The sequence below is a fragment of the Phodopus roborovskii genome, unplaced genomic scaffold (genome assembly GCF_943737965.1).
Source record: "Phodopus roborovskii unplaced genomic scaffold, PHOROB, whole genome shotgun sequence".
In the NCBI taxonomy this organism is placed as follows: domain Eukaryota; kingdom Metazoa; phylum Chordata; class Mammalia; order Rodentia; family Cricetidae; genus Phodopus; species Phodopus roborovskii.
The window spans coordinates 1751279-1766094 of NW_026126470.1; the positions used below are offsets into that span (position 1 = coordinate 1751279).

Sequence of the window (14816 nt, forward strand, 5' to 3'; positions counted from 1 at the left end):
GAGGCAGGTGAGAGAAGGCCCAGCAGTAAGTCAGGAGAAGATTCTGGTCCAACATTTCCTGTCTATTGGGAATATGGCTTGTTAAAATTGGTTTTTCAGACTGCTTACAAACTCTGATTTCACATTTCTCCCTCCAGAAAGTAGCTTTTTAACTAATGAAAACATGAAATAGTTTTCCAGCTCTTAAAATTCAAAATTAATGTAAACTAGGGATAGATATTCACACATTAGATAAAATACACTTAGAAACTTATCTTTAGTTTGTCGTAAATAGACCATTCCTTACAGAGGTAACCATAACTAAAATGGCTAACATTTTGCTCAGGGAAAAATACAAAGCTAGAATCAGCTAAGAGAAGTGGGGTGTCAGCTGTCCTCATGTGTGTTGGAGAACTATTGCTGGATAATGACATCTTTAAGGAAGTGCCTAAATCACAACACACATTCACATCATGAGCCTGAGCTTAGACTGTAACCCGATACTTACACAATTGGGTGTGCTAAAGGCTCAGAAAAGGCAGAAAACGGAAATCCAAATTGCTCTGGATTGTTGGTCAAGGAGAAACTAAAGCTCTGATGACCAAAGTTTTAATTTTTTAAAATGAATGCAAAATGGCATACAAAATAAGACTACAATAGTCAACTATGTTCCAAGTCATGCTGGGAAAGCACAAACCTTTCCTGACTGCTGTAATTAGACTTACATGTGGCCTCAAAACCCAGCTTTCCAAAGTCATCCATCCACCCTTATGTCCTCAGGAGCTAAGAACTTTGGCAAGGGAGGATGGAGGATGCCCGCTGTGGTCTGTAATCTGTCTGCTTAACAAGAAAACAGGCTACAGAGCAACAACCCATTCTTCAACTATTCTAACCTATACACACTATTAAGTGTCCCCATTTCCCCAATTTAGTACAGTCAAAATGAAGAATGAAACAAACAAAAAAACAAACAAAAAAAAAACAAAAAACCAAAGTCCTCTCTAAGAATTAAATATTAAATGTTTCCCATTTTACACACTTGGTATTCTTATCTATTCAGTTTCTGTGCCAAACTGTGTGATTTCAGAACTCACAGTAAATAAACCTCTGTTGTAGTTTTCAAATTTCTCAAGTCTGAATTTCTCTCAAGTTTGGAAATGTTTGGCTTCTCAAGCATACCATGTCAGCCACTGCCTCAATCCACTGAATTCATCCACACTGGCATGACTCCTCCAAAACCAAATATCCAAAGGCTTTTAGAAAGAGAAATGACAAAGTAGAGAATAGGAAGAGAGGAAGGTGGGACCAGAAAAGAAGGGAGAATAAAAATGGAAGGAAGAGAGGGAAGGGAGAGGAGGAGGAAAAGAAGAAAGGAGGGGGAGGAAAGAGGAAAAAAGAGGAAGGCAAGGAGGAGGGAGGGAGGGAGGGAGGGAGGGAAGGGAGGAAGGAAGGAAGGAGGCTTAAAAATATTGGAGTTATGGTTTTGGAGGTGTGCTCAAAAGCATCTGGAAAGTAATATACTCCTTACAACTTTATCAAAAAGAGACTAAAAGAAACAAAGCCAACCACAGAGATGAGCACTAAGACAAAGGAATTATACTAAGCTTCCAAATTATATACTTGCAATATCTGAATGAAAATAACCAGGTCTACAGAGATTATAAGAGGGTGGGACAAAATCAATGAGACCTTTAAAAATTTAATATCTACATCAGAATGCTTTTCTAGAAAATTAATTTCTGCTTCCTCAATCTAAGATACAAAAGAACATCTAAATACAGATTTTTTTTTTTAATAAGAGAAGGACACACAAATATTATGAGCAAGCTAAAATAATACAAACATTCTGAGGACATGAGAAAATGCTGTTAAAAATATTTTCCAAGAACTTGAAATGTTCTATGGAAATGGTATTTATGACATATTCCCCTCCTCTAGGGATTCTGAGATGTTATTATTGGCAAAGTGACAATTTTTAAAACCATCCAAAAATAATCACAAATTTATGCTGAATGACTAAACTTGCTATATCATTACAAAGATGGAGTATTTGTTAATGTCTCATGACCAAGGCTGAATGTAGCCATCAGACCATAGAAAATGGAAAATGGATGGCTAATAGTAGTGACTTTCTGTCTTTGACAAACAATATTTCAGCCCACAAATTCACAGTGAGGATGGTGCACAAGATAATGTGACAGAGATGTGAACATCTGTCTTAGTGATGAGAACAGCATTACAGCATCAATTATGTTGGGATTCCGGCTTTGTGGATTACAAGCTGGACCCCTAACAAATTACTTAGCTTTTCCGAGCCTGAGTGAGCTCTCATTTATAAAATGAAGACAATGATTCTGCCTTTTGTGTTTCCAGGAAGAGCATGGTATGTGATATAAAACAACTGCTTGACCATTTCTATTATTTCCACACAATAGAGAGGAAATACTGTGTCTCCTATCTATACTTATCCCCTAACTCAGAGAGAAAAGTGCACATTCACATTCAAGGAGGAAGAGCCAGTATGAGTCAGGCAGCAGACAGGCTTTGGGAAGGGCAGTTAGTGACATCCATGGGTACGCTGGCTGGCTCTGCACTGGAAATTGCACATTCCTTTTCTTCTGAGAAGGGAGAAGAGCTGGGGAGTAGATCTGTGAACAAAAAAAGAAATGAAAACTAATGGCTGATCTCAAACACAATTGAGCAGCGAATAAAGAAGAGTTGTGAATGGCAGAGGTTACTACTACAAGAACATTCTACAAAAGTTTTCCCACTAATTAACTCACACTAAATGGCAATTCTTAACCAGAGAATTCTCTGTCCCTATCCCCAGTGCTAGAACACCTTTAATGTCTGCAAACATTTCTCATTAGTTGGTACAGACCATGGATGCTACTAACATACAGAGGAGAGCCCCATAGCACTTTCTCAACCCAAAATGACAGTAGAGCAAAAGCTGAACAATGAACCAAACCTTAACCTAAAATGGCAACCAGGATGGCTAACAATGAGCACAGATAGGTCAAAGCAAAATGATTATGCAGAATGTATCTTGCAGCTCCCCCCCCCCCCGGGGGTTTCTAACCTCCTTCCTGCCAGCCCATATGGCTGAGGAGCTCTACTGTGCCACCACATATAATATATACATATATGTACATATAGACATATACACATACATGTACACACACTACTTTCCCCCTGGTACAAAAATATACATCCACTCATTACAAGACTGTTTTTCAATTGAAAAGAAAAAACATGTTTATGCTCTATAACCCAGCCATTAGCTCATATACTAAATTTTTGTGATGAGAACATTTAAATTCTACTCTCTTAATACTCCTATCTGACTTCTAATGATAAGACACTGGCTGTGATAGGCAATAAGGTCTTTTGTGTGAACACTATTTTTACTTAATCTTCAAGACATCCCCAACTATAAGGGAAGTTTCAGTATTGTCCCTACTCTATACATGAAGACAGCAAGATGAGTAAAAATTGCTTGCTTGAGTTATATAGAAGTAGAAAGCCAGGAAGTAGAAACCCAACTCTGGGACTTGAATTTCTCAGGCTACTTTCTACCTCTCCCCCATTATGCTTCAGGGCTGTCCAGAGCACAGGCTACCTATCACTTAGCTACCTGCATTATTTACTGCCACCTACTACTAAGGACAGTGGGGGACAGGTAGAAGAAAGGACACTAGCCCTAAGTAAAAGGCGGCAAATGTGAAGGGACAAAATACAGGTCACAGAGGTGTAAAGAGAAGCCCAGAAGGAGGGCAGGAAGTGATATGGAGGATGAGCAGTCAGTCTTAGAAACCTGAACATCATTCTCAGGCAACATTTAGAGCTCTGCTGGCTGTACAGCACTATCAAGAATACAATAGTAGATGACAATCCAAAGCTTCACTGCCCAGAAACTATGAATGCTTTTCCCTAAAGGTACAGAGCAGTCCTGGCACGGCTGTGGTGGACCCAAGCAGATCTAGAAAGTTCAAGGAGACATCTATCTGAAACTTAGTCCTACTCACCTGGAAAGGCAGGGAGCGAGCCTGGTATCAATCAATATGTAAAGTCTGGAAAAGGAAACTATTTTGAACTGAGGAATCTTTTCCAAATAGCTGAGAACCACAATTCAGAGGGGAATGAGCAAAAGTGAGCCTGTACCCCTCACCATACAAGTTCAGTAGAATATGCTTTTGTGTTTTTTATTGTCTCTCTAAGTTTCCTCTTGCTACTCTCACCTCCCCTAATTGTACATATAAACAGCAAAACAAAAATCTGGGAATTTCTTACTAAGAAAAATTTGAACAGAAACATGGGTGAGGCACAAGATGTGTGGCACTTAAACGTCTTTTGTTTTATATCATTGTTCTTATTGCAGTGCTAGGATATTTCTGGCATGCTGGACAAAGGCTCCACACCAGAGCTATATACAGGGCAGGCCTGCATCACTGCCCTAAATATTCTAAGTAGAAAGCTTCCCATACTACAGCACGGAAGCAAATGACACCCAATTCAGGCTCATACTGATAAACTCAGTGAGGCATTCCTCTGTCCCTGTTCCCATTTCCTCTCCCAGGTCCGGCCCAAGGGTTACAAATGGCCACGTGGTACAGTGGTTGGGGGAATATTGCTAGCCCAGATTCTACAGGTACCACGTTGGCTTCTGAGATGAAATAGTCTCTTTAGTATCTGCCTTCTTACCAGCCCTGTGTCTTTATTTTTATTGAGTCTGACTTTTTGGCAGTTTTTCTTTAAGGGACCTTCCATCCATTACTTTGTTCTTTTCTCAATTTTAAGACAGCAGGATTTGATCCATACCAGTTCTTGCTCATCGGTCTTCCCAGAATCCTCTTTATCTGATGAAATGTCCCAAGCTCTTTGTTGCTTTACTTTCCCTGACTACCGGGGAACTAAGTAAGATGGTCCAAATTACGAGTACTAACTCACTTTTTGTCATCTGTACCCCTGAACAACCTCTTCTCTTTCACTTCATGTTCTAATTCTTACTTCACGGTGAAGGAAAATAGTAACCTAGCTTGCTGAATCTGGACCCATTTATGGTATCTCTAAATGATCTCAACAATGATGACAGGATCTTTGGTAACAAAGACATAAAGCAGACACAGATGTACAGTCATACTTGGCTAGCAGATGCAAAAAAAAAAAAAAAAAAAAAAAAAAAGTGTCTGACTATTCTTCTAGATCTTGCTGACCAAGTCAAATGAATTGAGTATTACACTATAGCTATGGTATGCTGTAACTGTAATTAAAAGAGAAAAAGAAAAATCCTTTGACTTGTACGATAAATAAAAGGAAGCAGCATAGATTAAGGCTGGTCCTAAGTATTTTTATGAATGCTCCTAAAAATCTGACTGAACAGTCCCATTGAAGAGGCAAAGAGCACAGCAAGAAACATAAATTATAGTACTATCTTAAAAAGAGGAAGCAAAGCTTTCCAACAAATTCCATGCATCATTCTTCAAATTGCTAGAACTTGTTATCAGAGCAATGTAGTAATTAAAACAACATATTAAACAAGAATTACTAAAAGATAAAGTGGGAAGTAACTCAACCAAAGTATCAAAGTCTATAGCCAGGAGAGCACACAAAAAATGAATAAAGGCAGGTGGATGGTGGGGCATGCCTTTAATCTGCCTGAGAGGCAGAGGCAGGCAGAGTTTGAGACCAGGCTGGTCTACAGAGTGAGTTCCATGTCAGTCGAGGCTATACAGGGAAACTGTCTCAAACAAACAAACAAATACAATAAGCAATGTAATATATGCAGTATTCTGCTTATGGATCATCATGCCAAATCAGCAAAAGTATTAAAGTAGACTCTATAGAGTAATAAGAACACACACATTACATTATTTCCCTAAGACTAAATAGATCTCTTCTGACCAATCTGTTTGGTCATTGATAAAGTACTACACAAATTATAACCAGATCAGGCTAGGCAAGTGTGCTTGTTTTTAAGAAAAAGATAAACAGTGCCTTTTACACAGTAGAAGCTCACTGTACTAACCTTATAAAGACCTGAAATGATAATTCATGTCTTGTAGTCGTTGAACCCATTTTAAACAACAAGCAACTTTGGCCCATTTGTGGCACACATTTGTACTCCCAGCACTCAAGGGGATGACTTCAAAGTCAGCCTGAGCTACAGAACAAGAATCTTCTCAAAAAACAAAACTACCAAGCCTAGTCAACTGCAAAATCAATGATTTAGATGCCCTCATTTCAAAAAGTTGTTTCAAGCAAAACATTAACAGTATGTAGCTAGTTCAAAGAACCGGAAGAACAAATTAAAGGCAGAGAACCTATCTCTTATAATGGGCAGCAAACAAATTAGTATATTAAAGATGAAATCATCAAAGCAGACCATGCAGCAACAATGCAGCCAGGGCTGATAAGTGACAACATGAAGAACAGAATGATATCATAAACCTTAAGCTTTTCTGGAGAAAGACATTTTCCATACATTTCTCCTGCATATCCTCTACAGCAAAGATTTCAAAGTTCAGCCTCTTCAAGAGATTAGGAAGGTCACCCCTGTCATCATAGGCTCCAAAATTATTAGATATACAATAAAATATTTAGAAAACACTGAGGGGAAGACTCATGCCACATTTCCTTAAATACCTAAAACCACATCCATGTTAAACACTAGAAAATCATCTTTAAAAAATGAACAAAACTGAGGCATAATCCATAGAATGGCATATCTGTTCATTGTTTTATTCATTCGTTCATTCAAAAAAAAAAAACAAAAAAACAAACAAACAAAAAAAAAAAAACCCCACTCACTTGGTTCCTTCCACAGGGCTTTTCAGTAACCACTGTAGAAAACAAAAATGAACCCTTTGTTCTCATGTCTATTCTTAAGAAGTTATATTTTAGTGGGGTTGATTATTTACATAATAATACAAAGCCAAGCATGATGAGAAGTATAATATATAAATTCTATGGGTGTGGTTGGTCATACAACATTTACATGGGCACCAGCTGTTTTGTGTGTGCATTACATGCTACACACCATTAACCATGTCACACCGAGGAGATAAAAATATAGGTTGATCCATGGTGACATATATGTGTATAAATAAAAACTGAAAGGACCCTCCAAATGTATAATTTATATTGAAAAGCCAGCATTATGGTTGGTACCAAAAAACACTCAAGATGACAGATGTGATATTTCTGAAAAAGCAAGTAACTGGCTTTGCACATAATAATAGTGATAAACCACAGTAAGTTAAAACAATTTTGAGCCATAAAAGAAACTCTAAAGAAAAGCTGTAATAAGACACTGCTTTAAGCCAGTTTGGATTTAATTACCTCACATTTGTGTCATAAAAATCAGCTTCCACAACCTGTTTTTATTGGACAGGGTTCAGTGAATGTTCCTGTAATCCTGTAATGTCGGTATTTGAGCATGGACATGAGTACTCCAAGTCAGTAGTCTTCAAATGGAGATACATATACCCTCAAGGGTACACAAACTTTGCAGAGTTGCCTGGGGAGGAGGAAATCAATGCCTCCATTCACATTTCCTATATATACTCTCCGAATCCCACCTGCTGGCAGTATCCAATGAGCCCTCTCTTTCCTACAACCCTTTCAAAATAGTCTTCTTGCTTGGCAAACTCTTACCAAGGGAATTTTCCTAGGCTCGGAACTCCTCTAGAACTTGCTACAGAAAGTCCCAAGAGAGCACAGGGGCAGCAGCGTAAGAAACAGCACTGGAGACATTGGGGACACTGGAGACACCCTAGGACAAATTTCTACACAGTCATTCCTTAGAAATCAGACTGTCTCCCCCAAAGGATGATTTGACTGTCTAGTTTGCAAATAGGAACTTTTAGAGTGAATGGCAGAGATTACTTCTGTAACTGTTTAAAACTAAGTTTTTTTTTTTTTAAAATGTAGGTGCTAAAAGAATAAGTTAAATGACTGTGTGTATGTATGCATGCATGATTACATGCATGCATGCATACATAACATATGTAAATGTTTCCAAACAATCACAAGTGACATATTTCCTTTAGCTCCACAGTTTCCAATTCAGCGCGTTTCACTGATAGACACTGTGTGTCTGGATCAGCCAGGATGTGATCTGCACGCTGGCCTCAACAGGCAGTTCAACCTGGGGAGACAGCACAGGTTCTGTATCTCCTGACCTTCCTGACTCAAGTCTCCCACTGCTAGCACTCTGACATTACATAATAAAGTCCAAGGCCAGGAGACCAGGGTCATCTGGGAACTTGTTATAATGAAAATTGTGAGTCTCACCCCAAACCCACAGAATTAGAATCTGTACTGCAGTTATCAGTTTTATATGTTTCACTTGGAACTGAAGCTTAGGGAGATGTCAGTCGGTTTATAAAAACCAGGAAAAAGGTGCATGACACTTGTATCATGCTCAAAAAGATGCACCATACTTCCTGCCAAAAACACTGAACACAATAAAGACAACTCAAAGTTTTTCAGTACTGTTTTGCCTGTTACTATACTGACAGAATTCAGTTATTCCATTTTAAGGCTCTCCTTAATTACACTTAAAAAAGAAAATCTTCCCTTTCTTATATTCCAAGAAAACCTGCCCCCTTCTCAGGAAAAGGGGACAGCATATGCTCTTTTAAAAAGCTGAGAGGAAAGCCTTGCGCGTTTTTGTGAAGGTATTCTCCAATAATGGGAAATCGCGAGCTTCAGGGATGCCTTCGTAGCACCATCAATTGTGAAGGTGTGAAGGGAGAGCGAGGGAGGTCTGAGGAGAAGGCTTCTCTGCAACTGCTTCTCCAGCTTCCTGCCTAGAGTTGAAAAACTCTACATCACCAGGAAGAAGCTTCCATGTTTCTCTTCTCAGGCCTAGGTATCTCAAGCAGGGAGTGAGGAAAGGCAAGAGTCATGAAGCCTCTTGCCAAGACCACAGATGAGGTCACCACAGCCCCACCCTGCCCCACCCCACCCCAGCACCCTGCCCAGTAGTAGCTTCTGGACTTTACATGCCGGCCTTTTGTCAGCCCCCCACCCCCGAAACAGGGCAAACTAAAAAAAGAGCCTGCCATCCAAAAGTTGAAGAATTCTTACACTGTTTCCCCCTTCCTGTGTAGTATAATTAAGAAAGAACAGATTAGGATCTTAGAAAGAAGTCTTTATTCCCCAGACTGCCCTAAATTTCTTTCCTTTAAAAAAAAAAAAAAAAAAAAAAATCTCTCGGATTCTTAATTTTAAGTGTTCTGGGGCAAGGATAAAAGAGAACAGATTGGTTAATTAAATAGCAAACAGAAGAGATTTATTACGCCAGCCATGGTGGAGTACTATAATCCTAAATGAGGCAAAAGAGGATCACATGTTCAAGACCAGCCTCAGGAGGACAAGTTAGAAGCCAGCCTAGGGTGCACAGGGGAGATCCCATCTCAATAATAGATAGATAGATAGGAGGGTGGGTGGGTGGATGGATGGATGGATGGGTGACAGGTTTATTAACATGTTATAAACTGTACAGGCTTGATTAGAAAGCACATATTTACATTTCCAACCAAGTTAAGGCCTTTTCAGGGATTCCATTCTATTTTAGTTTGTGCACAACAATGCTGCAGAGCTGCAATTACATCCTCTATAATTAGCTCATTCCCAGTATAAATAAGAGACTCCCAAGTTTAAAACCGTACCTTCATTACAGTAACCAAATGCATGGAAGTTTATTCTGCATGTAAAATGTCCTCCTGTTATGAAAGATAATTTTAAAGAAAAAGTTGTTAAAATACAGTCATTTAAGAGGGATTCACTATGTCCCTGCCTACTATTCTTCCATATGGTATGAGCATAACTCAGTTGCCTCTTAGCTCCCCTCTCAAATAGGAGTGAGTAGGCAGATAAAGATACAGATGAAGTGGTTCCCCGGATGCAATCTTATTAGTGTAAACCAAAGTCTTAATACACAAAGAGATCTATCCGTGCTGTGCATAACTTCTAGACAAACTGAATAAAATGCTATCTTAACTAATAACCAAGGAGTTAAACAGTAACTCTAATATATCACATACACAATGACTCAAGCAAGTCATTTAATACAGGACATGAATTAGTCATTTAAAAAGCACCATGGCAACATTTATCAAATGTTTACCAAATGCCAGAAGTGTGATAATGTTTGGATGAATTGCCTCACTTTCACAGAAAGCTCCTAAGATAATATGAGGAAATGGAGAACTTTGCAGGTTAATTAGCTGGTATGGGCAGGTGTGGTTTGAAAGCCACGTCGAAGTGAAAGCTCAAGTCTGCACCTATCTTTACAGCCTTCAGGTTGGACTATCCACTGATAGTACAAACAATTTAAACCAAATACTCTTGCCTGTCTTCTATGGCTCCCAGAGCACTTCAACTGTTACTGATCAATGCTGGCCAAATTTTAAAAGTGGGGACAAGCTATCAATATTTTCAAATAAAGATTCTCCTTCTTCATCGAATCCGCAAACTTGTATCTATGAACGGATACAATTACTTTAAATTAATAACAGCTGATGAATTACTAAAGCACTAACTGCAATCTACTCTTATGTTTTTCAGATTAAAGAAGCTAATTGATCAAGAAACTGAGTCCCAGGAGAGGAAGGAGCAAGAAAAAGAGAAGAGGATCAAGGCCCTGAAGGAGGAGCTGACCAAGCTGAAGTCTTTTGCTTTGATGGTGGTGGATGAACAACAAAGGCTTACGGCTCAGCTTGCCCTTCAAAGACAGAAAATCCAAGATCTGACCACAAGTGCAAAGGAAACACATGGTAAACTAGCCCTTGCTGAAGCCAGAGCTCAGCAAGAAGAGCAGAAGGCAACCAGACTAGAAAAAGAACTGCAGACACAGACCACAGCGTTCCACCAGAACCAAGACAAAATTATGGCGAAGCTCACCAATGAGGACAGTCAAAATCACCAACTCCGACAAAAGCTGGCAGCACTCAGCCGGCAAATTGATGAGTTAGAGGAGACCAACAGGTCTTTGAGAAAAGCCGAAGAGGAGCTGCAAGATATTAAGGAACAGATCAACAAGGAAGAATATGGGAACACTGGCATCGTGGCTGAAGTGGATGAGCTCAGGAAGCGTGTGCTGGATATGGAGGGGAAAGATGAGGAGCTCATAAAAATGGAGGAGCAGTGCAGAGATCTCAATAAGAGGCTCGAGAAAGAGACAGCACAGAGCAAGGACTTCAAACTAGAGGTTGAGAAACTCAGTAAAAGGATTATGGCTCTGGAAAAACTAGAAGATGCTTTAGACAAAAGCAAACAAGAGTGCTACTCTCTGAAATGCAATTTAGAAAAAGAAAAGATGACCACAAAGCAGTTGGCTGAAGAACTGGAGAGTTTAACCACCAGGATCAAAGAGCTAGAAGCCATTGAAAGTCGGCTAGAAAAGACAGAATTCACCCTAAAGGATGATTTAACAAAACTGAAAACATTAACTGTAATGCTTGTAGATGAACGCAAAACAATGAGTGAAAAATTAAAGCAAACTGAAGATAAGTTACAAACCACTGCCTCTCAGCTCCAGGAAGAGCAAAATAAAGTGACAACAGTGACTGAGAAGTTAATTGAGGAAACTAAAAGGGCACTCAAGTCCAAAACGGATGCAGAAGAGAAGATGTACACAGTAACCAAGGAGAGAGATGATCTCAGAAACAAACTCAAAGCAGAAGAGGAGAAAGGACATGATCTGTTGTCAAAAATGAATATACTAAAAAACAGGCTTCAATCACTGGAAGCAATTGAGAAAGATTTTGTAAAAAACAAATTAAATCAAGACTCCAGTAAGTCCACAACAGCATTACACCAAGAGAACAATAAGATTAAAGAGCTCTCTCAAGAAGTGGAAAAGCTGAAGCTGAAGCTAAAGGACATGAAAGCCATTGAGGATGACCTCATGAAAACAGAGGATGAGTACGAGACCTTAGAAAGGAGCTATGCCAATGAGAGAGACAAGGCTCAGTTTCTGTCAGAAGAGCTGGAGCATGTTAAAATGGAACTTGCCAAGTACAAGGTAGCAGAAAAGACAGAGTCCAGCCATGAGCAATGGCTTTTCAAGAGGCTCCAAGAAGAAGAAGCCAAGTCAGGCCACCTGTCGAGAGAAGTGGATGCATTAAAAGAGAAAATTCATGAGTACATGGCAACAGAGGACCTTATGTGTCACCTCCAGGGAGACCACTTAATTCTGCAAAAGAAACTAAACCAACAAGAAAACAGGAACAGGGATTTAGGAAGAGAGATTGAAAACCTTACCAAAGAGCTAGAGAGGTATCGGCATTTCAGCAAGAGTCTCCGACCTAGTCTCAATGGAAGAAGAATCTCTGATCCTCAAGTATTTTCTAAAGAAGTTCAAACAGAAGTAGAAGACAATGAGCCACCAGACTACAAGAGCCTCATTCCTCTGGAACGAGCAGTCATTAATGGTCAGTTGTATGAGGAGAGTGAGGACCAAGATGAGGACCCTAATGAGGAATCTGTGCTGTCCTTTAAATGCAATCCATCTGCTTCCCTTCCCATGAACAGGAAACTATGGATTCCTTGGATGAAATCCAAGGAGGGCCACCCTCAGAATGGAAAAATACAAACTAAGTCCAATGGCAACTTTGTGCAGCCTGGAGATCTAGTTCTAAGCCATACACCTGGGCAGCCCCTTCACATAAAGGTTACTCCAGACCATGCCCAAAATACTGCCACTCTTGAAATCACAAGCCCAACCACAGAGAGTCCTCACTCATACACCAGCACAGCAGTGATACCAAACTGTGGTACTCCAAAGCAAAGGATTACCATTCTCCAAAATGCCTCCATAACACCAGTGAAGTCCAAAAGCTCTACAGAAAGCCTTGTGAACTTAGAGCAAAGCGTGTCCCCAGTTACCATGGCAACCTATACCAGAGCACAGACCCCAGAGTCCTGTGGTTCTGTAACTCCAGAACGGACAATGTCACCTATTCAGGTTTTGGCTATGGCTGGTTCAGCTAGTTCTCCTGAGCAGGGTCGCTCCCCAGAGCCGATAGAAATCAGTGCCAAGCACGCAATTTTCAGAGTCTCCCCGGACCGGCAGGCATCATGGCAGTTTCAACGTTCAAACAGTAACAGTTCAAGTGTGATAACTACTGAGGATAATAAAATCCACATTCACTTAGGAAGTCCTTACATGCAAGCTGTCGCCAGCCCCGTGAGACCTGCCAGCCCTTCAGCACCACTGCAGGATAACAGAACTCAAGGCTTAACTAATGGGGCACTAAACAAAACAACCAATAAAGTTACCAGCAGTATTACTATTACACCAACAGCCACACCTCTTCCTCGACAATCACAAATTACAGTAAGTAATATATATAACTGACCACCTCACCCTCATCTAGTTCATACTGATACTCTTGAAAGGAACTTGGTCCTTTTTTTAATCATCCCTCCAAATCCCTAAAAGAGTGAGTAAATGTGTACTTTGGGAAGATTTGTGCATGGACTACACAAGAGTATCTGGAACTAACTATGTGTTGCCTGCATAGTCATCGAGTGTGCACTTACTGTATATCTTTTCATTTACATACCTGTATGGAAAATATTTAGTCTGCACGTGTATAAATACATCTTTATGTATTTCATTTTCCATAACTCACTTTAATTTGACTGCAACTTGTCTTGGTGAACTACTTAACATGATAAAACAGTAAATAGTTTGTTACTTTTGCCATTGCTTGCTGAATTTTCATTTGATCATTTTGTGTTATATATCTGCATGACCAATACCATTTTATTTCCTGTTCATAATGTCCATTAATTCTTTCTAAAGAACAAGCAGTACATAGCTGTCATTTATAGTTCTGGTCACATATTAGAGGAGGCAAGAGAGGTCCAAATAAATAAAAATTTCATTTCCACAACCAAAATGAACCAAAATAATTATGGCAAGCTTAATGCCATTCTTGATATATATCTTAATATTCCTGGTGCTCAACAGAGGGCTATTAGGAAGTCAGTAAATGTTTACAGATAGCAGGATAAAGTAATACTAGATAATTTGCTATTCGTAAGTACATACAATAAACTGATGGTAAAAGGTAAAAGCTTGAGAATGTGACAGGAAGTCAAAAAGCACATCTGGAAATACAAGGTAACCTTGACTATCAAGGATTAACTACATTTCTCTGACAGACTGACATTTGATAAAGCATATGTTACACCTAAATCTGGAATAAGCCACTATGACATAAACTTCTGAATACTCTGCTTTAAAACAAAAGTGTTATTCTTATTCTATGTTATCTGGTTCCCACAAACGTCTGGATTAATAAACGTGGGTGCTGCCCTACCCTGCTTGTGAGTAAACTACAATCAAAAGCATACAATTCATATTTCTGAATGGTCTCTCAAGAAGTAAATAAAAGCTGTAGGTAGTTAGGAGCACAAGTTTTAAGACTTTTTTTTTTTTTTTTTTTAAATAATCAGGCTGTGTGGCAGCAGAGGCCAAGTAATGATGTGATTTTCTTTGGATGTTATGCCATTCACAGTGTACATGAAAAAAACTCAGCCAAAGCTTCCTGCTGTGAGGACCAGCCTTCAGGAGCTCGGGATTGAGGGGGATCCACGGAGTTGGTGAACTAATCATTCAACTTGACTTTTTAATCTGATGGATTAAACTTAATTCTCTGGGGCCATAGAATGGGGCAAAACTTAACTCTCTGGGACCAGCAAAAAAGGGGGAACACATAGACACACACATACACATAGGTCAAGTGTCAGAGTCTCACTTCGGATGCTGATGACTGGCAAGCCTTGAGCATGTCAGAGAAACTGAGATGCATAGCAGG

At 39.5% G+C, this 14816-nt stretch overlaps 2 protein-coding genes across 3 annotated transcripts in view; one reads left to right on the forward strand and one right to left on the reverse strand.

The window, feature by feature from the left end:
- The window catches only part of Filip1l (filamin A interacting protein 1 like), a 212618-nt gene extending 198923 nt beyond the window's left edge, over nt 1-13695 (forward strand). For both annotated transcript variants that reach the window (XM_051191706.1, XM_051191705.1), the window contains one exon: nt 10555-13695. In XM_051191706.1, the coding sequence (XP_051047663.1) occupies nt 10555-13348 (2794 nt within the window). In that variant the 3' untranslated portion in view covers nt 13349-13695. The remainder of the gene's footprint in view (nt 1-10554) is intronic.
- Nucleotides 1-14816, reverse strand: part of Cmss1 (cms1 ribosomal small subunit homolog) — a 280080-nt gene that overhangs the window by 243792 nt on the left and 21472 nt on the right. The gene's annotated exons all lie outside the window — the stretch shown is intronic.